This window comes from Urocampus carinirostris, chromosome 2, assembly GCF_059441175.1.
Source record: "Urocampus carinirostris isolate Australia breed hairy pipefish chromosome 2, RoL_Ucar_1.0, whole genome shotgun sequence".
Lineage (NCBI taxonomy): Eukaryota > Metazoa > Chordata > Actinopteri > Syngnathiformes > Syngnathidae > Urocampus > Urocampus carinirostris.
The window spans coordinates 16,232,118-16,259,203 of NC_142350.1; the positions used below are offsets into that span (position 1 = coordinate 16,232,118).

The window sequence follows — 27,086 nt, forward strand, 5'->3', positions numbered from 1 at the left end:
ACAGGTTCTTAGAGAGTCCGTTTTGTTTTGGATAAAGATTTTTCATATAGAATTGTAATGCAGAGACATATTTACTCATCACATCTTCAGTTTTATTTTAATCAGCAAAGTAGTTTTTCTCTGCTAATCCTGATCATTTAATCCTCAAAAGCAAAACATAACGTGTGTTTTAAGTATTGTTAAGAGCGCCTGGTCACGAGCGAGTTTATAGTCAACAAAACTGAAAGTAGATGGGCAAAACATCACCGATGTAATGCCGCAGAGTGCAAAATAACTTAAGTCAAACAAAATTGACCCAACAGCAATTTTAGGGGACTGGTGTCAAGTGTCAGTTCGTACAGGCGCTTTGAAATTCTTGAAAATACTTGAATTTGAATGAGCTTAATTAATGATGTGTTTTTAAGGGTTATAAAGTCCTTGACATTTGTGTAAGGTCCTTGTAAATGGCATGTTTCACAACAAGTGAGCTTAAAAATGACGCTGACACTTCTCTCTGGTGGCTTTGCTTTGCCATTGCATTTGCAGTTGGCTTTAGTTTGGAAGTTATTGTCCAATAAAGCATCATCGCCCCCTAAGGGTCACGCTAAAGAGGACAGGTGCATGCTTTACCTAAACGGGGCACTATAAAACGTATGAATGCAATGATTACGTATCAATTCTATATATATATATATATATATATATATATATATATATATATATATATATATATATATATATATATATATATATATATATATATATATATATATATATATATATATATATGAGAGAGAGAGAGAGAGAGAGAGAGAGAAACTGCTCCAGTTGTTTTGTGAGTGGCACCTGGCTTTGGCGACATCAAGTGGCCATATTTAAAACTTCAGCTCATTGTTCTATTGGGCTTCATTTTGCTCGGTAGAGTGTAATGTCTTTCAAGGAAAAATGTTGAGTCAACAAAACCAAAATCAATAGTAATATTAAAATCAATCATTTCCTGACAAACAGGAAATGAAGAAGTAATATAAGACATCAAAGTGGTACGCTTAAAAGACGGCAACAACAAAAGCACGGATCAGGACATTTGAACTGAAATATTTTGGTAAAATTCGAAACAGGCCATCCCAACTGATCATAAATTGAATTTTCATCTTCGTTTTTGTTTCCCAAAGGTCCAGAGGCAAAAAGCACAGCGTCATTTTACGGACCCAGCTGACCGTCCGCGTACATGCCTGCATCGGTAAGTACATTTCCATTTCCGCAACTGAAATGGCACACTCATCTAGTCTGAGCCGATCTGCGCAGTATGGCGAGCATCCAGATTTTTTTTTTCTGTTTCGGGATGATCGACCTCCCACTGTGAGGTATCACGGGCATTTTAAGACTGCCAACGCACTTAGCGTATTATTGTCCAAACAAAATTGCCAGTGAAGCTTCTACTGAGTTGGATAAGAGACTATGAAGAGTATTACAACCATGGCCATCAGTTGCATTGCGTGTGGTAATTATGCCCATTATCCTGTACTTTGGGAGACGGCGAAGTATCCACTGTTGGAAAATCCGCCCGTTTCTTGGCAGGTCACGCATGATTACACAAAGGAAGAAGCACGGCAGGGTAACGTGCCGCGACCCGACTGGAAAATAATCGAAATGGAGAAGATACATTTGTATTATTAACCTATTCGCCGCTTAAATGGACACTGACGGTTTAACCTTAATAGCCGTTACAAGCAGAGAGAGAGCATACTGATTATTTCAACTACTGTACAACCTGGACTACATGCCATTACTTATTTACTATGTTTTAAACACTGTGGCTTTTTATTTTGTTTTTGTGGCGGCACTGAGGAAAACGGCAAGCTGCTCTCATTCAGAACGCATGCACATTAAATACAAAACACCATGGTGACATCTGGAAATATTTATGACGCCCTTCTAGAGGAGAAATCACTATTTCTTTGTCAACATTATTCATTTAATACATAACCGGAGCAAAACCGGGGCAGCACAGTGGTTAGTGCGTGTGTGGCACAGTTCTGAGGTCATGAAACGAACCTTCATGTGAGGAGTTTGCATGTTCTCCCCGTGCTTGCGTGGGTTTCCTCCGGGCATTCAGGTTTCCTCCCACATTCACAAAAAAAAATGCTTGTCAGGTTAATTGGACGGTCCAAATTGTCCCCAGGTGTGAATGAGCGAGTGAGTTATCTGTTTCTATGTGCCCTGCGACTGGCTGGTAACCAGTTCAGGGTGTCCCCTGCCCACTGCCTGAAGATGGGCTCAGCACCCCCGCAACCCTACTAAGGATAAGCGGTGCAGATAATGGATGGACGGAGCAAAACTGAATATTGTACAGTACTTTATTCAATTTTTTCAACATACTCATTATATTTGAAATTTCACAGTCATATAAAATCCTAAATGTATACATCCGAATTGAACAACAAAGTCATCAAACAAAAATACTACACTTTACTTTCCATATCATTGGCATCACTGTCAGGTCGGTGAAGTTTCCTTTAATCCTAGTGGAACTATGACAAGTAAATGTAAATTGGTTTATCACCGCAGAAAACCACCGATGTCAACTACACAAAAAGACACGTTGTTGTAGTATGCCACTATGCTACACACCTTTGTTGCCCTGGTTCTGTTGTCTTAAAATATAGGGCTCACATTCTATGTGCTGCAACCCTCATTTGTGTTTCCTTTGCATAGTAGTAGATATGTATATATGTATATTTGTAATCGCCATCGTGAATGGTAACATGATCCTAAAACATGTGACATAAACAACTGGAAGGGGTTTGAAAATGACTTACCCTTAAAGGTAATAAAGAATTGTATGTGAATTAGTGCATTTTCATGGCTGTGTAGGCCTGAACCTTAATATCGGTGCGGTTTATACAAAGCCAAAATGAGTTTCATTTTTAATTTGGAGTCTGTGGCTTTTTACCATGTATGCTCTGTTGTCCGGAATTTACGATATGTGATATATGCTGCAAATTATTGACATTTTATGTCAAGGTTGCCATAGCGCCCAGTTGGTCCCAGCCGGGTGGCGCCGGATTCTGGGCCCGCCCATGGACACCGGCTGATACGCATTGGCTGATGCTCCTTGGCAGTACTTAAACGCGCTCCTTTGAGCCGTTAGTTGTCTGAGCGTTTGTGAAACTTCTGTGATACTTCTGCAAGACTCCTGTTTAACTCTGAGAAATGCCTAGTCTGTAAATTTGCCTGCGTTTGATCGTGTTTTGTTTTTTGCCCAATTTGTTTGATTTTTACTATTCTTTTGTTTTGATTTCTATCCACTTGTGCGACCATCGATCCCTCGAGTGTGCGCGCATTCTTCCTCTCCCCAATAAATTGTGAGTATGTTACGCGAGTGGGTTCTAAATTCTGTTTCCTGCCCTGGTCCGTGACATTTTAACAAATATTATGTATATGAAAGGATAAATATAAGCACAATCACTAACCCGATGACACCCTAAAATCTTAGAGTGTAATTAGGCTAGTCTCATTCCTTAGAAAAAGACTAACAGCGTAACAAAATCATTCTACCGCAATGAACGTATCAATATTACCCTTCAAGGATTTTAATTTTCTCACACTGCAAAAGGAAATTCTTCGTCATAGAATGGCGCAATGTCAACAAGATTTGTTTGGTCGGTCTCACGGAAATATCCGTGAGCGCACGGACGATTTAAATATCTTATTACGGCGGAGCGGCTCAATCTTTTTTGCACGGAATCTCCACCAGAGTATTTAGTTGCCATTTCCTGCCCTCTTTCCATAGGTATTAAATTAATCTCTATCTATGCTTTTGCTCTCTCGCTCCCGTCCTTCGTGACCCGTCTGTGGCTAGCGTCAACAAAGTCCCTGCCAGTGATAGCACCGCTAAATCTAAATGGTAGGCTCTGGTCGGCAGAGTCCGAAAATTACCTCCGACAAGTATAATTTTCTCTGTATCAGGGTATCCTGAATCGTATTGGTTGTATCCATTCTGTTTGACGATCAAAGCACAACTGTTGCAATGTCTCTCTATGAATTCATCTTCAAAATGAAAATAAGTAACAATCTGCAACCTGTTGTAATGTCCAAACAAAGACCTGAGTGTACAGGCCACGTTTGTATGACAGCCTTTTTGATGGAGTCGATTGAGTGTAGGGATTGGCCAAATCCCTTTCTTACACCACTTCACCTCCTATGTCCTTAAGGAGGATTACACATGTCACATTTCGGTTTAGAAAAAAACAAAACACACACTGCTTTCTGTATTTCAACATATTATAAACTAACACTTCCTAGAAAAGCCTCTATCTATCACCATCATCATAATTAATACTATTTCCCTTGGTGTGGACCGTTTTAGCCACCGAAGCTAGGTTTGCGAGACAGATTTTGGCCAGCTGGAATCAAAGACTGAGAGTACAGTAGCGGTTGCCCAATTCTGCAGCAGTAAACAGACTAAGAACCAGTGTAATGTGGTCTGTTTACTTTAGAGACCTACAGAGCAGTTACCCCGCCCTCTGGCTCAGTTGTCCACTCATCTCCTCCTTTAACAGTCTCTAATCCTTCCGAGGTCTTGACCTTCAAATCGCTTGAGTAGTGGTCAGCATTTTATCCGCTAAATGAAAAAGTCTGTCCCGAGCAAAGAAACGCGGTTGTTTTTAGAATTGATGATCGCTGTTAATGTCGTTTGGAGGATAGTTTGATTAAAATGCGGAGAAGGATCAGTTCCTTTTAAGATTTGTTCGACCTCACTCAGATCAGGTTTTTGATCAGCAAAGAGAAGTCTTTTCTTGGATTCAGTTTAGATCATCTGTTTGAAAGACAAAAGGAGTATCAGTGTCTATTGTAATGTGTTTCCCCCAAATTCTCATAGATAATCCTCTTGTCTGCATTAGGGTGCTACTCAAAACCTTCTAAAGAGTAATTTTAGCTGTCTTACGGTGGTAGAGTTGCTGCCGGCCTAAATGCAGACACAGAGGTGGTTCTAGAATCAGTTGGGGGGTTGAGAGGCAGAGGGCACTTTATCTTTGGAAAATGTCGACGCAACAGAAACATGTGATTGAGGCACCATACTGCTCTAACCTTGAGTCATACAATAACTAGCTTGATCTACTCTGATTCTTAATGCATTGTAACACCTCATATTTTTTACTGCTCTCCTTTTTGCTTGTAATTTCCTATTTTGAGATAACCAGATGCAATTTCACTATTCAGTTAATTAGTTACAGATGATCTAGTCCAGGTAGACAGCTATGAACACTTGAGTAGCCCACAGACCGGTTTTGAAAATAAATCACCAGTGATAAGTGATAAGACTGTCTTAACTCTACCTTTCCTAATTACAACCTGGTAATAACATAATAATAACACAGTAACAACATAGTAACAGCACCATCATATGTTATTTTAGAAATGTATATCCAACTGGTTGCCCTTTGTGCTAATCAGTAGCAAAAAGGTAGTTCCCTGCTTTAAAAATGTTTGCGACCCCTGATCTAGAGAGTATCTCATTCTTAATGTGTACGAAAGGTATGATGCACCCTTTGCCAGACAACCGCAGTATAACTTTAGACTAACAACCCCACAAATTGCTGTTCACACCTCCCTATGGACAATTTACAAGCTTAAATGAAGCTAGCACGTCTGTTCTGGAATGTGGCCGGAAGGCTGAGTAGCTAAGACAACTTTTGACTTTAAGTAGAATATGGATACTGTATGCCGGAATGCTCCAAGTTTTTGACTCAGACACAATGACCACTTGGTCACCAAACTGACCCTCAAAGCAACCAATGCTTACAATCGATGCAGTCTGTTTTCGTCTCTTTGTGGTATAGTGGGCGCTGCCTTAAGTGTATGATGTCAGACCACGGCGGCTCGGTCAAGTGCCAAGTTTGAGTTTGACTTAACAAAATTCAGGGTCAAAAATCTCTGGAATGCTAAATTATGTTAACAGGCTTCACACTTCCAGCTCAGTGGTTTTCCATAGGGGAGCTTCTTGAAATGTTTGCGATATTTTAAATAAAATTCAAACGAGCATCCATATCAAAATAAATACAAAATAATTATGGAATCATTTCACAGTCTCAGGAAAACAAACAATGTACATAAAATGAATGTTAGTTTAGAAAACTATCTTAATGATTTTTCTCTCACTTAAAGTTTATTTGTTTGGATTTACTTACCAGCTGTATACGTTTATCAATGGACAAATCACTTATCCGGGAGAAAAAGTCACAGAAAAACACCCATTCAGCGCGTCCCTTATAGCTTCCAAATCTTTGACATATGGCATATTCACATGGCCATTACCAGTGTTGGGAATAACGCTGTTATCAATACGAAGCAGTGTTAATTTTTGCAGTAACGAGGTATTTTTTCTCCCGATACAACGCCGTTACCGTTTGTGACAGTCAAAAACAGTGCGTTACTTTGGCTGCAAAACGCCAAAGGCCTCCGCAAAACTGACGGCGTTTTTTAGCTGTGCGGTTTTCCGCTCTCCTCCGAGTTGTTTACATCACGTCTTTTCGGATCAAGTCAGCATTCAAAATATCTACAACCAAATACTTGTATAGAGATTTCAAGTATAGTATTTTATAATGCACCGAAAGAAAAGGCGAAGGAGGGCTGAGTCGCAGAAAATGTGAGCCGTATATTCTCGTGTTGTTCGCAAACAAAACGTCTGTAAACTGGCTTTTGGAAGTGAACGAAGACAGCCATCTCCCCACCAATCAACAGCTGGCACCCTCCATGGTGCCTTTTTTTCCTCTTATGATTGGTCAATATGCATTTTGGGGGATTCTGTGTTGATGACTTTATATATATTGATCATAAAGAAGGTTAGAATTCGCTGTATTTTATCTTTAATTGTAGATTTATAAATATTTACATTTTATTTCCTGTGTATTTCTTTGGTTTTCTTTTTTAATTTCTATTTTTTTCTTTAAATGTATTAAACTTACTTTATATTTTTACTACTTATTATGGTATTCTATTTTTTACTGTTTATACTTGTTGCATTAAGAATGTAAGATAAACGTGTTGCTGGTAAGGTGCAATAAATATTAGAAGGTTCTAAAATATTCAACTGACTCAAATACTGCTCAAAAAAAATTCAAATTCCTTTTACATTCAACAACCTATTATTACTGAAATAGTTACTTTCCCTGGTAACTAATTATTTTAGCTATAGAGTCATCCAGTTACTAACAGACTTACCTTTTGAAAGAAGTACTGAGTAATTATTACTAATTGCTTTTTTAAAGTAATGTGCCCAACACGGGTCATGATAAATCTTCTTGTATTGAATCTTTTTAATAAAGTAGACCATAAAGTCATGAGCTGAATGGGTAGAACTATTTGATATGATCTGCCATGACATTAGAGCTGCAACAGTGTCAAACAGATATTTGGGGTTTTAGGGCTGTACAAATAACTTAACTTGACTAATATTAATATTATACAAATATACTTTAAAAATATATATGTATTTAATTTTTTAATCGCGACATTTTTTAAAGTAAATTTCAAAAGGTTGTTCTTCAAGAGTACAATTATTTGAGATGTATATTACAGTTAATTTTCAGTATTACTTTCCCAAAGTATTCAGTTTTTTTGCCATATTTTCAAATTCCAGGTAGTGAAAGTGAAATCACTTGAACACACACAATTTAATCAAATAAAATGATCAATTAAAAAAAACCAACTATTCAATTCAAAAAAATACTAGAATTTCTTGGAATATCCCCAACACCAAAATATTTGTCCTGTTTAGGGTTAATTGTCTGAAAAAAATAGGTCTCAAAAGGGCACAAGCCACACACAAAAAAGAAAATAACCAGTGTTCTAATTCGAAGTCAGTTGAAAGTTATTTAAGAAGGCATTCCAAACGTTGTTTTCCTTGTGGCTGGAATCTCCCTCAATTACTTTTCGTTTGAGTGATCAAAATTAGAGCGAATATGGTATTTGACAGTTATGCCAGACTAATGAGAGCAGCGCAACAGGTAAAACAAAAGGCTTTGCTTTTGTACTGGCTTCAATCCCAAGTCGTCCAGCTTTGGAAACTTAACTCTCTGCTGGAAAGTATTGGAGTCCTAAATAAAGGTCTTTAATTACCCTCTCTGGTAATTTTTATGTATTTTACTCGAAGTAAGGAGCAGATATGCGATTTTGTCACAGAATAAAATTGACAATGGAATATGATATATATGTCTTTAGTCATCAGCAATCACCGTGTAACTCAGAATGTCAGTAAGTAAATCGTCCAGGTTTTACTGACATGGAGGTCCAGTGTCAAGTGTCGGTTTCTATGCCAGCACGGGCTGCCGTTGTTAAAATGCAATCTGGCTTTGAGATGCAAGGAGAGAAAACAGCTGGTTGGAACAGCGATTTACTGTGCAGGCTCCCGCGGGAGATAAAGCCTGGCGGTGGCATGGTGTGACAGGGAGATAATGTTGGGCAATGGCTAAGCTAGGAGGGGGGCAGTTGAACGGGACATCTGTGGCTTTGCTGTCATTAAAGTCCAGACACATTACAACCCAACTAAAAGACTCCACCGCAATAACACCCTCTTGTTTCCGTCAAACGTAGTCCCGTTTTGGTTTATGTAGTGCCCAATTTGGGTTTGGGTTCGGTGGTTTTAAATGGTGTAGTTTACCCAAATGACATCCGGTTTGGCATCCTAGTAAAGTGGTTCCTAGGATGGACACAAAATACCACTTTTACTAATTAAATGAGAATCGCAGAAAACTACGGTTGTCATTCGTCGGTTATCTTTGTCCTAGACTGGGTATGTCGGTGTGATGCTATTTAAAGCGCGTAGCTTACAAAGCTGTCACCATCTGGCCCACACCAACACACACATATACAAGCCAGATCAGGGTTTACCAGGACAAACATACCATGGCTGAGCTGAACTCTACTCTTCTATTATGGGTCAATTTTAGCCAGTTCCAAACTAATTTATGTAAAAAAAAAATCTGAAGTCAAGACTGTGGTCTTGCAAACCTGAATGAAAATTGCAACAAAAACCATATCACATGTTAACTATCAACTCTGTTTATTATGACTATGAACTAGCCGACCGTCTTCTATGGCAGGGGTGGGTACATATTTTATATCGCAGGCCACATCGGGTAGAAATATTCGGCAAAAAGGCCGGAAGGAAAAAGATTATTGCTATTATTTTTGTATCTACCCATACAGTCTCGAATCTAACACCTTGGCAATAAATAAGAGAAAAAGATCATCTCGGCTTATCTCTATTTTGGGGTGTTTTTCAAATTGTTTCTGCATTTTTATCACATTCCATTCAGGAAAAAATAAAAAATGGAGAAAACTCATTTTAGAATAGCAGCAAAGAAACAAGCATGTATAAATGTACTAGTACGTTAGTCTTAGCATTGGTGGGCATTTTTTAAGTGATCACATAGTATTGGTGGTGACATGTCTCTTCTGTCCTTGCATTATATTTCTCTCTTATATATTTTTTTATATAAAAATGCTAGTTAATCAAATTGGTTTTGAAACGCTCAAAATTAAAGCAAAGTCATATCTTAGGTCCCTTTTAAGCACTACATTTGATAACATGCATTGAAAAACTGCAATACAGCTTGTTCATATTTTTTTAAATTCATTTTCATAAATATATTGGTAAATATAATAAATACATTATAACAATAGGGGCTAAAGTACAATGTAGCTAGCTAATTGAATGCTTGGAACACTTTGTTCAAGAGTAGCAGCACAGTATTACTTTATTGTATTTAGCATTTTATACAAATTATCATTGCGTTTTTGTTATTTTCCTTTGGCACGCTGGATGAAAAAGCCTGATGGCTCCCAGGACACAGTTTGCCAACTGTTCAATGGCCTTCAGATTTAAGAAAAGCTGGCATCCCTCCCAGAGGACTTTGGGCCAAGGGCGGCAAATTGGAGTAGTCAATGACGAGACACATAATAAAACAACCATTCAGGCAATTGTTCACACTCTCAGTGAGTGCAAAAGGAATTGTTAGGAATTTGTTTGACCGTTTTAAATAGGCGCAACACCAGCAAGCAATGTTTCCAATGCACGTGTCACGGGACATTCTTTTGCTAAGTGACATAGTCTGCCTAGCTTTTTCGTAGCTATTTATATCCCACCTGTGGCCGAGGCCAAAATGTAATACTCGTAAAGTAATTTCTCAAATCAGATTGAAGGACATTCCCGATTACGGGGGCAACGAGTAGGAAATACTGGGAAAATCGCTCGCATAGTTTCCCCCTGTAGCCTCACCACCGGCTGCAAGAGCCCACATGAGTCATGGCTCATTGCCGATGCGGGAGATGAGGAGCTGCTGAGGTATTATTGATGGAGGTGTAAAGTGGTGGAAATGGCCGCGTAATTTCAGCAGTAGTTTGAAAGCTCTGAATTTGAACCTGACACCTTGCCTCTGGTTTTGTGCCTGTTAAGACTTATGATAAATTGCTCCCACTTCACATATCAAGAGTGTTGGGCGCGTTACTGAAAAAAATTGGTTACATTTACAAATTACTTTTTCAAAAAAGTAATTTTGATACCCCCAGAATACTGACACCCAAAAGTATTGCCTTACTCTGAAAATAACTATAGTTACAATGTACCGTACGTACTCACATTCACGCCGAACCCCTAAAACTGCTAAAAGGTAGCCACATAATAAAATAAATAGACGAAAATGTTGGAAAGGTTGGGAAGTATTCTATTCATATTTCTTGGGTTATGTAATTTTGAGAGCTTGCAAACAAACTCTCAGTTAAGCCACACCATGTCCATTTTGTTTTTTATAAATGCAAACCATTTACATTTACATTTGTCTTCAAACTACCCCAAAATGTCTTTCTCGATTTCTGTGTAATTTCCAAGACGTGTTTTTTTTCTGGTATAATGCAAAAATAATTTTACCCCCCAAAAAAGACCCTAAATTCTGTACTCATGTTTGCCCCGATAACTATTGTTTCTTTTTTAAGCCACGCCTACCATTTGCTACTGGTGACACACAACCAAATATGCGCAAAAAAACCCTGGCCTCTGATTACAATATTTTATACTTGCAAATACAGCTTGGATGCGAGTATTTACGGTAGCGATAATATCATATTTTCAGTCGGAGGGAGTTCGGCAACCTCGTATTCTCTGCTTGAGACAGTGCCATTGTAACTCTATTCAGTTGTACTTTGAAGGAAGATACGCCCACTGTTTTCTGTAATAGTATTCAGTTAGCACTGTGTTGCTGGTTGATTGAGGACCGTACATTACTTTGTGAGCAAAGTAAGAACCTTTAAAGAACAGGAAATCGTATTCCGTGGTATTCTAAGCTACGTTGTAACAACAGTTGAGTTACTACGTTTTATTAATAGCGCTTTACGGTAGTTGTTACAGACAAAATTAATTGGGTTCAGGAACGTCTTTCTTTGTAACTCGTTACTCCCAACAGGGTGTATCAAACATTAAATCTTGCATCGCTGTTTACAAAATGCCCTACCGGAAATTTCTCAAACACCGTTCGGTGCGTTCGGTGTGTTTTTCTTGCTGTTGTTTTCCCAGCCCTTCAGTTATGCTGACAAATATAAACGCTCCAACTGTTATGCTGTGGCTCTTCTGGGGTGAGCTCCCTTAAGCTACAAAGCTCATACTGGAAAAATGATAGTCTGCGTAAAAAGAGTGACTCAGTGTCTACTTTGAGTTAGGTACAGGGGGTCACTAACTACAATAATTCTTTATGTATTTTTCATTTGTAATTTGTAGCTTTAATGGCACATTGTGTATTACTTGGTGCCTCCTAGTGATAAAAAAAGAACGATATTGATTTTAATAATAAGCAAAAATACATAAAGTATAATAAAAAACGAGGTATTTATTTTTATTTTACGTAGCTTGAGTCTCCCTATCTTGTATTCTTCCTTATATAGTGGTCAAATATGAATATTAAATAATATTGAATCTCCTAGGTTACAAAATCAGATATGCCCTAAAGTATGTAAAAATCAAAGAACAGTAGCATGATTGGTTCATAGCGACAATGATGTAAACTGTGCATAAAAGTGAAAATAATGAACAACAGTCCGCAATAATGGTCAAAATAATGAACTGGCATCCAATTCAAACTCCTTCTAAGGAGTCCAATATTAAAAACCGAATACACTTATCAATAATTAATTACATTTAGTTCATAGTTAGTTAGTTAGTTAGTCAAAAAAGTATATTGTAAAAAAAATAGAAGAAGGAAAGCCATTTCGATCAATTTTATTGTATTTAAAAAATGATACCCATGCTTCTAGCATTAGCAAAATTGTAATGTACTTCCTGTGCTTCTATGCACTCCTCTGAATAAAATGTGCCTGTCTCCTGCATGCCTCCTTCATCTACTTCCATGTTTATACAAAGTCTACAAGCTACAGCTGAGTAATTCTTTTGACATATTTCTTTACAAATAAAACAAATAAAGACAGAATAAGTTCAAGAAGGCATGTCTAATAAAAAAAAGAAGTAAAAAAATATTGGAAAAGTCAACAGCCGGTAGTTTTTAAGACATGGTTGTGGTTTCAAAGACGGATCTCTGAGTGCAGTGGAATTTTACCAAGTGACTTTAAATTTTGCTGTAGGTTGGATAAGTTAACTCTTTGAAATTTGAGAGTGTTCTGACAATTGTCCATAAGTTAATGCTACCTTCAAATACATAATCATAAAGTGTATTACCGTAACTACAACCAAATTAATAATGTGAGTACCTACATTTTAAAATAGACATAACTGCAAGTGTCATATAACTATGACTATATATGCTGTGACATTTTACAGTATTTAATTGTAGCACAAATCCCATGATTACAAAAAACCTTGGGTTTATGTCATCTGCATTAACAACCTATTCAATGCGTATAATATAATGTATCTGATGTTCTCTTTCTGTCCTAGTTATGTCATAGAGCTTCATGGGTAGGGCTGAAACATGCGTTGGCATTTCATAGAAATATTAACCACGCCTGAAAACAAAGACGCTTACCTTTACAAACGCGTTATATAACCAAAAGACAGAATGTGAACAATTCAGTTCTACGTGGCCAGTCTCCTCTATTGAAACAGTTCCTAAAATTCATTTTAACTTGCCACGGTAAGACAAAGACAAATAAAGATTTCAAAAAAGCACCCTGCACAGTTTGATGGAGGGTTGCATTTGCCCTGGTATGAAGATTTCCTAAGTGGTCGGGGACCCACCATTTTTTTCCTATAAAAACAAATTGGTGAGTGACAGTTGTTGATTGTCACAGCATGCAGCAGTTTAAAAATACTTTTAAGGAAAAAAAGTTCCACTGTTGCCAAGATTCAAAACAATGAAAGCCAAAAGATCCAATCTTGAGGTTTTAATTTAGGATCCACGTTGTATGGATGAAATACATACATCACCCCCTGTGTTGGAGTGTGTGCGTGTGTATATCTGCAAAGTCTGCATTTTTGCTTATAGCCACCGAGCGAGCCTCCGCAAACCTCTGGCTCATCTGTTTTAATAATTTTCCGACAATTACATAAGGCAATAAAACATCGGGATCAGCACAAGCTAAACATGCCCAGCATGAGTGGGAGAATCTGCAAGTACAGAGTCTGATCCTGGAGATTTTACCGGGGTTTTGTGTAAGAGATGCCTACCACGGAAAACTGTTGACTCAAGAAACATACGTAAGACAAAATACATAAAGACGAGGTCGTCCCTATTTGTATGGGGTCTATGGCGAACGGAACGGGATACTCTCTTGGTCCAGCACAAACACACGCTAACTGCTGTGTCATATACTTGGCCGGCATTCTCGCAACGGTTATATCATAAATTCAGTTTCTTAGATATATTTGCTTGGCGTTTGGTTGCATCGGAGTTTTCTGCTGTTTGGCTGTAGCACTGTGCTAGCAAGATGTTCATCCATGTATTTTCTGTATTTTTTTTTAAGAATGCAATGTGGGAGGGTAATTCATCAGTATGTAGGTGAGGTGCTTGTGTTCATGGCTTTATTGCCATTATAAGTTAAGCTTTAACCAGATAAGAAACAGGAATTACATGTTGGATTTCAACCAAGTTATCAATGTCCGCTAACTGAAGAAAAGGCTAATGAAAGTAGGGCTATTGTGTTTAACAATTGAACCTTTTAGAGATACTTCAAACCCAAGACCTACTGTACGCGTTTCTGGTGTATGTACCAAAAACAAAGCTTTCTGGTTAATATTTGTAGAATATAAATTACCATAGAATACAAAGTTTAATTTGATCCACTTCAGGGCAGCCGTTTTAATCACTTGCTGTAGACGAATCATTATATATATGCAGAAATCCCCCCTTAGTGGTTAAAAAAATCTAAATAAATTCAACTAATAAGCTCATGTACATGACCTATCTATGGTTCATGCTTTCTTTTTAAATCAAGAATTTTTAGCCTCACCTTACTCCCCTGTTCTCCTTGTCAGTTGAAATTTCATTGAGGTCGTCTCTCCTTCTTTTAAGTGTTTACTACAATTTTAACTTATCATGCATGAACTATCATATAAAGGTGCATTTTTTCAAATACTCTTAGGTCAAGAAATGTGTATTGTTTTACATAAAATGGGGCTCATCTAGAAGAAGCTGACATGATTGTCGGCCATTTTGAAACTACAGTAAGGAAACTCAAAAACCTTGCAATTTTTTTTAAAGAAAAGTGATGAGCCTTGGTCAACTTGAGTTTCCGTAGTTCGTATTTTTCTTGTGATTTTTTTGGGTATTCGTTTTCAGTTGCACGACACAAAACAGCGACACCAAGTGGTCAGAAAATGTATAATGTTATTTTAAGATGAACATTAGAACACTAACACTTAAGTAATACATAGACAATCAACAAATATGAACACAAATATAGTGTTTATTATGTAGTTTATTTTGGTATGAAATATTTTTTTTATCCTAAGCATCAAATTACTAAAAGGAATGCACACTTGAATACGATTGACATAAATTTGAATTCAATTTGAATTTCTCACCAAATATTTCAGCTTTCCCCTTTCAAAGCTAATCCCTGTGTTCATCTCTTAATTTTATTCTTGTTGTTTGCACAACTTGGTGACATCACAGCCAGTGAATTAACAATGGCACAGCCACGGAGCGTGAGAATTAAAAGAGGGCATGGGAGGCCACGACAAAAGATGGGTGGGGGTTGTCTGAGGGAAAAAAACGAACCTTCGTTTCACATGTCCGTGTAGAAATCGTGGGGGAGGAGCTTGGCACGTTTCCCATAATTTTCCGAAAAATGTTGCGAATATAATTGTGTTCGATACTGTGTTCCAAATTGTTAAGTTTAAACTTTAGTAGACACTCAAAATAAGAAGAAACGATAACAAGGGCTTTCTGACTTGCAAAGAGAACGGAGAGAGGTCATTTCAGATAACACAATTCCATCCCGTCATTAAGCCCTCCTCTGAGCTCTTTTTATTAAATAAGGGGTTTGGGAATCAAAGAAGAGCAACACGATTCGCAGATACCGACAATTATGCAATAGTCAAAACAACTAACAAATGTATAGAATAATTGTAAAAATAATAAACTCGCTTTTTTATGAAATTTCCGGGTATACAAAATCTATTTGAGACATCTGAGACATTTGAAACAGCTCGGTGGCCTTGGGGGTAGGGCGCCCGCCCCGAGACTGGGAGGTTGCTGTTTCAAGCCTTTTTTCCTTTTTTCTGCATTTGTCTCTGGTACCATGAATAAAGATACACTTGTCGTACAAACTAATAGTATACAAAATTGCAACAATGAGAGAAAATCAAATGCCTTTTCATGTTATTAACCATTGAATTATTAGGATTCGGGGCAGTCACTGCCGTGGCTCGGGTTCGATTCCGACTGCATCCAATGTTTTAGTATTGTGGTCAGCGATATCTTTTGACTAATCAATCATAGCACAAATACGGTAATATGGAAACCCCGTGTACAACATGCAGCCAAACGTTGAGTTTTTCTTATATTTAGAAAATGCACATAAAGCACGATTACTCTAAAAACAGTACTTGGGGTCTATATCTTATCCAATTTGAATATTTGAAGACATGCGTCAGATGTCTTGTCACGAGGTGGAAGGGGTGACCGGACCAGAACGGAGGCAGGAAGGGAGAACTCAATTGCGTACGATCAAAGCTTTTATTTACCAAAATAAAAGTTGTCCAAAAACTCCGGGACAAAACAGAACAAAAACATTCTTACACTCAGAATGGTGAGGTACAGGTTTCCTCCGACATAAACTAAACAGGACAAGGCATAACAGAACAGAAAAGGTGTAATGAGCCAACACCCGCAATACCCACAGCCCCACCTTAAATAGCAGCCACGCAATTAGCTGAACTGCTTCAGCTGGTGACCAGGGGGCGGGGCAGCCCGGTCGCCACGGCGACCATGACATGTCTTTTAGACGTTGGATTTTGAGCTTAATCTGATTGTGTCCATTTTAATTTATATATTTTTTATTTTGGGTGTTTTTGGGCACCAGGAATACAAACATAAAACTACTTCAGTTTGTAATATAATGTTAGCCATCCAAGGTGACAATAAAACAAATCAACACATTATCCACAGAACAACAATAATAGCAACAACAGCAAAAACAACAATAACAACAAAAAGAACTATGAGAACAAAAGAAAAACAAACCAACAAAAAAGTACCTCTGCTTACCCAAGAAAAGCAAATAATGTAAATCGACCCGCTGTAGTATGTGGCTCCCCACACGAGAGACACCTGAACACATTGTAAGCAAAAGAAAACAATTATTATTGTTTCTATTAATATTGTTATATTGATTGTGTCATTTTAAACCCGACTTAGTCCCCCAAAAATATGTCAACACTTGGGTTGGTTTAGCCTTCCCAATGCAGTTCAAATGTTGTAAACATCACTCGTTGTTGTGTTTACTTTAATCAATGTGGTCAAAATCTAGTCCTCTAATGAAGTATTTTAAAGACATTTCATCAATCTTTTAGATGTTGACTTTCCAGATGAATCTGATCTTGCCCATTATACACTAGTTCTAGTCCAAGAATAAGACATAGACAACTGGATCGTGTTTATTCTGTCCAGTATGGTTCAAATGTTCTCAAAATCTAGTCGTTATTTGTGTAGTGTGGTCTCCCAATAAAGTGGTTTAAAGTGACGGTGTGCATTATTTAGTGTCTCCTATTGCTAAAAAAACACAATCTTGCTTGGAGTAATAAGCAAAAATACATGAACTATCATACAAATATGCATTAGGAGGAGACATTTGCATTTATCCATCCATTATCTGCACCGCTTATCCTCAGTAGGGTCGCGGGGGTGCTGGAACCATTTGCATTTATTTTAAATAAAATGATGCTCACCTAGAGGGAACTGACAGGATTGTCGTTGAAGTCTTACTGCTAGGGGTACACTCAAAAACTATAAGCTTATGAAAAGCTGGGCAAAATAATGAGAATAAAAAATACGCAGTTTGGTCACTTTGAGTCTCCGTAGTTTATATTCTTCATTGTCCTTTGTACCGATCGCTTTCGGTTGCTTCACATAATATATGATATAACACTGTGGCACTATAAATACATCTTTTCAAAGCATCAGACGTTTTTTGGACTTTGGGGTTAAATGTGGCCTTGTACATTTTAGACTTCCCCCAAACATGCCAAAAATTGGTTTCTTTTAACCCTACCCTAGTGGTCCAAATTTAGTCATCCCCCAAATGTCATCTCAGGACGCCTCATGTCCTTTAATCCCTTTGTAACTGGCATTTTTTCAACCTATTTTTACTGCGTCTTGGCGTCTTTTCCATGTCTTTTCAACCAGTTCTTACTGTGTTAGCGCATAGTGCATTGTACTACTCTTCCGTACATTCAGTCCTCTCCACATCCTTGGCATTTACATTTTGTCTTCCAAAAGCTCTGGTCACATTTAATCTTAATATCACTTGTGTTCCACAGGAAAAACACAAGAGGTCTTATTCCATACACACGATCGTCATCGGCAGCGCTCCTCTCTGGCGGGCCAAGACCAACAGAGAGAAAATAGACGGTCGCAAAATAACAAAGTTGTCCTCAGCAGTTTTGTCGTCCCGGCCTGCCAAATGTTCCCTTTTGCCTCTCGCTTTTGACGTGAGAACGTAATCGAGCGTTAGAAGTCGAAATGTATTCGCTTCGGAGAGATTGACAGCTTACTTCCCCCCACCCCCATTCACGTATGCATGGTGCAAGCTGTAGTTTGACACAACAAAACTGCGAAACCTTAAAATTGACGTATTTTCCTCACCATAAAGCGCGCTGGATTACAAGTCGCACCTACAAGAAATGTGCCGTCATATATTTTTCATATATAAACTACAGGAAGAGATACCGGATTCATTTGTCTATAACCGCACATTTTTTATGGTACTTATTAGTGCAGGGGTCTCCAACGTAGTTTCATTAAGGGGCACCAGTGTGCAAGTTCTAAAAATAGCTCACCATTGCTGGGTCATTGTGATTTCTAGTAAACCAATTATTTTTAGCGTTTGATTGAGTCTATTCTACCCAAATTCCAATAATTAACCTGGTAACAAAATAGTAACAACATAGTAACAACAAAATAGTAATAACATGATTAAATGTTATTTTAGAAATGCCTATAAAACTGGGCGCCCACTGCGCTAATTAGAAACAAAATTCGCTCTTGGCTTGAGAAAGGTTGGAGATCCCTGTATTAGTGCAATGATTTATTGGTGTAAAAATGTCGCTGACCTAACACACTATGCAATGGGAATTGGACCCGAATCGCATCAGTGAAAGATTATAAAATATAGTCATCTGCTTCCACCTACTGATATGGATGAATGTAACAGTTACTTTGCTGATCAATGGAACAAAGATAAGATACTAAATAATCGTTATAAGGTTTTTTTAAAGATAAAATTGAGCAATTTTCTGCACATTTGACCAGTCTTTTTCAACTGTTAACTTGGGACCCAAAAGTGGGGAGAGGACCCGTTTTCAGTGGGTCGAGGGCCTCTAGCTATGCAAGATAATGCCCAGAAGTAAAAATGGATGTCAGGATTACCAGAACAGAGCAGGAGACCCCAGAGCATTCGTACAATTCTTTTATTTGGGGAAGCGTAAGGGTTAGCGGGAGACGCGATGACCGTCGAACGTCAGCAGCAACGCCGTGAAGACAACTTCGGAAAACGTAGCCAATCGTAGCGTGGGACGGAAGCAGGTCGAGTTTACCGGGACTGGAGAGAAGATCGTAGCGTGGGACGGAAGCAGGTCGGATCGGAGGCAGGCAGAATCAGGTAAACAAGTCAAGAAGGCACAGGTAAATCAGGAGAGTCAAACGGGGTACAAAAGTAATCCTCAGACGAAGAGGTCTCGGCGTAGCGTGCTTAAAAAGGGAACATAAACCAATCAGGAAGCGCATTCCAGCGCGTCAGATGATTACCCCAGGTGGCTCCACTTGGGTAATCATGACAATGGAGGGTCAAGTACACTCCTTAACAGGTGATGGCGATAATCCCATACTCTATCTGTTCTACCTGTTCAGTCAATCAGAACCTCTGAGAGGAACCACGTCACATTTTATTGTGATTTTGTTGGTTTTATTTCCTTTAATGGCCCCAATAATGGGTACCAAGAAAGTTGGTGATATGGGGAAAGAAAAACAGACAACAGTGAAGACAACGATTGTTTCTATTAATATTGTTATATTGATTGAGTCATTTTAAACCCAATTTAGTCCCCCAAAAATATGTCAACACTTGGGTTGGTTTAGCCTTCCCAATGCAGTTAAAATGTTGTTGTGTTTACTTTAATCAATGTGGTCAAAATCTAGTCCCCAATGAAGTATTTTAAAGACATTTCATCAATCTTTTAGATGTTGACTTTCAAGATGAATCTGATCTTTCCCATTATACACTAGTTCTAGTCCAAGAATAAGAGATAGACAACTGGATCGTGTTTATTCTGTCCAGTAATGGTCCAGATATTCTCAAAATCTAGTTGTTTTTTTGTCTAGTGTGGTCTCCCAATAAAGTGGTTTAAAGTGACGTTGTACATTATTTAGTGTCTCCTATTGCTAAAAAAACACAGTCTTGTTTGGAGGAATAAGCAAAAATACATGAACTATCATACAAATATGCATCAGGAGGAGACATTTGCATTTATCCATCTATTAACTGCACCGCTTATCCTCGGTAGGGTCGCGGGGGTGCTGGAACGGTTCCAAGCCGGTACGATAGCAAAATCCGAAAATCGTGTACGATTGTCTGTCAATGAAGCGCTATTGGAAGGTATAGCAAATGGTTTAAATATTTATACTTTAAGCGTTTTATCAGTATATTAGTTTTCATTAACTATGTACAGTAAGTATTTATGTTTCGAAACACAGTCTATTAATATTTTGAATTAATTTTAGTATATGTATTGTATTTTAAACCAGTTTTAGGGAGTCGCTTATATGCAATATAGGCTTATATTCGAGTATAAACAATTGTCTTGCTAATCGTCGATTAGGAATTGCTCGTCAATTTATTTTTAAGAAAAAAGCTGAATATATTCTAATACTGTACTCCTTCTTCAAACTGCACAATCCTTTCATTGACTACATTTGAGAAGTGGAATTATTTTCTTAAATTTGCGTCTCAGCTTGTCTTTAGGGTGGAATGATGTGTCCTGAAGTCAGACCATTTGAGAATCAATGTACTTGAAAATATCTCATAGCACACTAGTTCAAAAACACTGCTCGAATTATAATTGAGCATTCTGTACAAAGGTCACTCTAATATCCTATTTTTTTTTTTGTGGCCATGTTGTTATAATATAGTTTTCAGGGCCTCCACTGATGACCTGAGAGCAAGGAAGCTAAGATAAAGTTAGCCTACATGTCCTGGTGTGTTCAATACCCAGCTTAGCTATATTTAGCATCATTTACTGACGCCATTGAGCTGAAATGAAACTCCCTCCGGCGTGCCATGACACCTCATGCTCCTCTCACGTCTTTATTTTACAGGCCGTTGAAGACCCCGTTTTAGCGACAACTGAGAGATTGGCCCACACAGCCGGCAGGGGCTGTTTTTTTTCTAAAGAAAGTTTTAGGGGTGGTTTTAAACCCCCAAGAATTACAAGTCAGCCGTTTTAGCCTAGCTTAAGTGTGGGGGACCTCCAGCCATGATAAACCCCCTTTTTCAGTATGACCCACTGACAGTTTAGCACTCTAAATAATGACAGCCTTGGTTGACCTTGTGCTAGAGGGCAAATAAAGACAATCATACAGTATTGACCTAGATTTTCAATTAGATGGATTACTTTTTTTTTGTTACCAGTATCTTATCTTTCTAAGGTGGCAAATGTCATTAATGACTGATTTTCTTGTGAATCATAGGGGTTGGTAAATCGATCCAAATATTGATATTACTGATAATAAGAAGGTCCTTGGATCGGATTGATACTATTCTCCTGGGCTTCTCCACCAATTTCAGCCTCTAAGTTTATGTCTTAGTGTGTGACCGGCTGGCACACTTTCAGCCCCTCTCCCTACCTGGCCTGCTGCCTTCAAGGCATAAAAGAGGGCCTGCGGCAACCCCTTCCAGAAGCTAAGAAAAAACAGGCTAACATGAAGCGAGCACTGTAGCCTTTTTTCAACTACAGAAAAGGACAATGCCAGGTTTAATATTTATGGTAAAATGTTCTGCTACTCTGGCAATACCACAAACTTACTTTAACACATAAAAAGCTCACACTTCATAGAGCAACAAGCTACAATTCAGTATGTAAGCATGTTACTGTTCCTGAACAAAAACCTGTAAATCTGTTGTCACTAAGGCAACAGAGTCAGTGAGAGGCAATTGATACTTTATTCGCTGACTTAATTTCAAATGATCATGCAATAGAAGTTAGTTTAGTTCTCTTGTTGACATTGTTATACATTATCTGTATTTTCGTTACACTGCTCCTTTTTTGTTATGACTCTTTTTGCTTGTTTTCTAAAACTGCTTTGATAGAAACATGTCTATTTTATTTTTCAATGTAAGTATTTAATAGAAATTAAACATGTTTAGTGCCTAAAATACTTTTACTGTTTATCGAAATCATCAACAAACTCAAGGGGGGAAAGGCCCCAAGTTTTCCATGATCATGATATTTCTTAAAAAAAAACATCGGTATGGGATCAGTATCGATGGATACTACCCTGTATTTACTTGCATCAGATCAATACCAAAATTCCCAGTATCTCCCACCCCTCCTTCGGAGTGAGGGCAGCACAGTAACCACATATGGATTATTTACCTTATTTTAGTGGTAAAACAAGACTTCATAATGTTAATGTAGTTTTAATTTCATGCACCTTAAAGTCTGGTATGTCTGATATATAAGGAATATTTTACAAAAGACAATTTTTTGGGCGTGCACCTTATAATCCATTGCACCTTATAGTGCGTAAAATAATGCATTTATTTATGTATAACGCACACTCGTGTATAACAGCTCGAACTTTGCGGTTAGATGAGACAGGCATCGACAGGGCCGTGGGGGAGAGAAGACTGAATTCTAACCACAGGACTGCCACTTGTACATATGACACACGAAAAGAGATTAGATTTGATCTCATCATCACACAATTTTTATTCACAGTACCAGAGACAAATGTTAATTTTGTTGTGCATTTTACTCTGTCTTTTTGTGTGTGTCATGTGAAATGCACAATAAAATTAACTTTCGTCTCTAAAACAGTGACTAAAGATAGTGTGATAATGGCATAAGACCCAAAGTCTATTCATATGTTATCTACAGTATATCCACTGCAACTCGGGTTTGAATCCCGTTACAAGTACTGTTTTGCGGTAATATGGAAATATTTCCTATCTATCGCACACCCAACGCGTTATACACAAATAAATACGGCACTATTTCTGTCAGGCAGTACTTTAGATTTTTTTTAGGATGGTTATTGTCATTTTGGCTGATTTTTTTATAAAATGAACACAACAATATCAGAAAATACATCGTAGCTGCGATGCTAGCTCGTGTGAGTTATGTCAATCGCTGTAGAACTTTGAGGGATTAGTCAAAGCTGAAGGGTCACTGAGCTAATCTCATTATGGCAGGAGAAGGAGGGATTTTAGCACTCCTGAGAGATTCAGCATGAAGAATTTACAATATGGGGGAATCCCTCGGTACCCAGGATATTCCCACCACTCGTACACTAATTACTAAAAATGAGTTGATTGAAAACAATGTAGTGATTATGGTCGTTTCCTAAGGTTCGGTTTACAGCAGTATTACTCAACTGGTTTCATTGTGTAGCTCTGTTGAAATATTTTCTTTCTCATTTTTTCTCATTCCTTTTGGGAGTATACTATAATAGTTCATTTATTTTTGCATATTATACGAATCAATATTGTTTTTTTTTTTTTCTATTAATCATTTTTTTCCCCTTTAATAATATTAATGTCAATTTAAATAAAAATAATTAATCATTGTATTGTTCCTCCAAGAATTATTACTACATTTTAAAACTGTAAGACAAAAAACTATTATTAATACAAAAAAATGAGTTTTTTTCACCTGCAAAGTAAAAGGAAATAAGGTTGAAAAAAATCCTGAAAATAGCAAAATAATCAGTTAATTTTTCAATGTGTCTCTTTTTCCCCTGTAAATTTAGGTAAAAATCATAGTGAACTAAAATTAAAATGTATTGTAAAAATAATGTTGTAAATGAGCAACAGTAAGAAATAATAAAGGATATGTTACATTTTCTGATCTTTTTCTGATCGTAATGATTGTTTTCAAACATTTAACATAACATTAAAACTATAACATTATAACTATTAAATTAACAATTATAACATAAAAATGCATAACATTAAACACAACACATACAATCAGAGTTTATTTGACCCACTGGGTATAAGAAAATATAGTAAATCTGCTTAAAATTATAGTAAAATAAGAAAAATGACATTTAAAATGAGTCGTCTTTTTCTTGAACAAAAAAAGAATACAAAATATTGGAAAAACAAACTGAAAAACAATTTGTAAAAATAAAAACTAATAAACATAAATTTTCTGATGATTTTACTTAGTACAAGGACTTTTCTTACGGTTCTCATTCGGGTTCATTTCATTTACAAAGAGATGAATAATACATCAAATTAGACTTTGTTTCATCCACAAAGGATATAAAAAATCATAAAAAGAGCAAAAGTATAATAATAATAATAATTTCCTTTGTATTGTCATTCTTTGTAACAATGTACACAGAACGAAATGTCGATACACCTGACCCGTTGTAGCGAGTCGATGCAGCCGCAGCCAGAGGGCGCCGCCATTATACCAATTAGGTATGTCTCGGTCGAGGCGCGAACCAGCGACCTCCCAGTCTCAAAGCGGGCACACTACCATCTAGGCTACTGAGCTGGTATCACATCATTTATAATTTTTTGTACATTTTTCCCCAGTAGATGTTGGTAAAAAGTGATTGGAAGATAAGAAAAATTATTTTTTTCTGAAAAATATATATTGGAATTATTAATACAAATAACAACAAAATAAGAAATAATACATATAATAAATAATACAAAAGCATAGTGAGAAATAAGAAAACATATTGACAATGTGCTTAATTTTCTGCTAATTTGCCTCATTGTAAGGCTTACAATAGTTTTTCTCAGTTTTCCAAGAATAATAAATTTAAAGAAGGAATACGATACATGATTAGTTGTTGAGAATTGTATGGCTTTAAAGAACATATTTTTGTCAAGACAATTCCCTCCCCATGTTTGTTCTTTTGAGTAAAATTGGCCTACAAATGCACTACTGAGATGTATTATAAAATCTATTTTCGGGGTGAATGTGAGATTAAATTATGTGCTGGAGCTTGCTTGGCGCAGCGCCTGGGAGGTCAGGTTCACGAATGAAAAATACATTTTTAAAAAAAGAGTAAAAGTTGAAACCAAAAACGTGTTATCCAGTGTGCATCTGCATGCTTTCTGCAGAGACAAGCACAAACCACAATGACACATCGCAGCCGGTGTTTCAGATTTCCTTACGACAATAAAAAAAAAAAAAAACGCGTGGAAAAATGAAAGCCTGGTCTGTGAAGGACACGTGGACAACCCACTATTCTTTGTTTTGTTGTGTTTTGTGTTTTATTCGTCTCTTACGGCTCGCATTCAACATCTTTGGACATTTGCGCAGCTGGACAAAGGCACAGTTTGTATTATTTGACCACTAAATGTGGCTGGATTGTTGTACTGCAACCAAAACTGAGCCCATTTTGAGTTTTGGGGATCAATAATCAAAGTTTTTGGGTCGTTTTGTGCAAAACAATCGTTGGACATATCCCTGAAAGTTTGACTCCGTTTTGGGGGTTGTTGAACTGAAGAAAATGATAAATGCTTTCCTTTGTTTTGTACAAAACAAGTACTTTTAAAAGGAAAGACACATTTTTTAATAGAATGATCACTTCTGTTGTAATGTGACGGTCTGTTCCCCCAACTATGGCTACTGAAGCACCACAGCGCTGTTGGTTTTGATGAGCAGATCACAGTGTGACAAACAGGCAGTGTTGGGTGAGTTTGTCGTCTCTTGATAATCCAACACATGCAATCCACCAATTGGCTGAACAACAACAATTAAAATGATATACAGCATTGAAACAACAAAACAGCATAGGGATCGTAGAGCGATACAGACGCTCCCCTACTTACAACCATTCAACTTACAAAAAACGATTTCTTTTGGGATGTCAAAAAATATCCGGTAATACTGTAAGTTGGATTTTGTATCGAGTGGAGCTTTTTCCGAGTACAGGACATTACTGTAGTGCTTCTTTCCGCCGCTACTGCCGTGTGGTGGCACTGTGAGAGGTCACCCAACATCCACCCTGAACAAGAAATCCGCCTCCTCTTCCTAGTTCCTGTGTAAACATTCTATAGTGTATATCCAGCAATCTAATATTTTTATTGTTTAATATCACGTGCATCCATTCAATATGGTTGGTGTAAAGTTTAAAGAAAAGGCGAGCCAATTCTTCTCAAATGAAAGTGAAATAAGAAAGCTTGATGCGGTTGAGAAAATGGTTGGACCGCTTTTTTTTCATCCACTCTCTATCACGGAGGAGGAAGTCGCCTAACTCTTGAAGCCCAGCTTCCAAAACTAAGTTATACTTCACTTTATTCATCTTTATGGAGCATATTATTTTATGAAATGTTAGTTTTTAGGAGAAGCCAATACAGTTTACCTATACAAGCCTTAAACATATTTATATAAACCTTAAACTTACAAAATATAGCCCTGAAACCACTCCGGTTTCGTCCGGAACATAAGTAGGGCAACGTCTGTATTTACAAAATACAAAAAGATAATCCTTTCTACAGAGTGCCCCTGAATGCACCACAGGTGCCGGCGGCCTCACACACTCAAAGTTCTTTTGAGAAAAAAGTGAGCTTGAGAATTCACAAAACAGTACTACAGTAATTACAGAAGGAAGTAAAATGCAAAAATGAAAGTGTTTTACCTATAAACAACAGTGTGACAAACATGTAGTGTTGGATGAGTTTGTAGTCTCTCGATAATCATATTCATACGTTACTTCATGCACGCACACACACATTCTAAGTTAAAAAAAATAAATGGAAAATAAATAAGGACAAAGAACGAATAGAGAATGATTTAAGAGTGCATCAAAAATCGATAAAAGGATAAGGAAATAAATTTACTAACATAAATTCACCTAACACTCAAGAAGTTCGACAGGACTATCAACAAATTCAATCCAGCAACTGACTGGAAGCCAGCATAGGTCACTACTGTTTCAGTGCGTCACTTCCAGGATAATTTATTATTGCACATAACACTCCGTTACATATACAGTATATAAAGTACTGTATATTTGAAAAGTTTGAACCCCAAATAATCCATTTTAGGGGAAGGAATTTCAGACAATGGTGCGCTATGGTTACTTTGAGTCTTCGTAGTTTGTATTCTTCCTTGTGTTTTGTAGCATTGTTTTCTGTTGCACCTCACAATACTGTGACATCTAGTGGTCAAATAATAACCACTGCCCTTTTAAGTCTCT

The 27,086-nt window shown here is 37.4% G+C and overlaps 1 protein-coding gene across 6 annotated transcripts in view; it reads left to right on the forward strand.

The window, feature by feature from the left end:
- fhod3a (formin homology 2 domain containing 3a) overlaps positions 1-27,086 on the forward strand; it is an 87,698-nt gene that overhangs the window by 19,291 nt on the left and 41,321 nt on the right. For all 6 annotated transcript variants that reach the window (XR_015849774.1, XM_088329115.1, XM_088329116.1 and 3 more), the window contains exon 3: positions 1,152-1,219. Coding sequence is in view for 5 of the 6 variants with exons in the window: in XM_088329115.1 (XP_088185241.1) it covers positions 1,152-1,219 (68 nt within the window). In the remaining variant the exon portion in view is untranslated. The remainder of the gene's footprint in view (positions 1-1,151; positions 1,220-27,086) is intronic.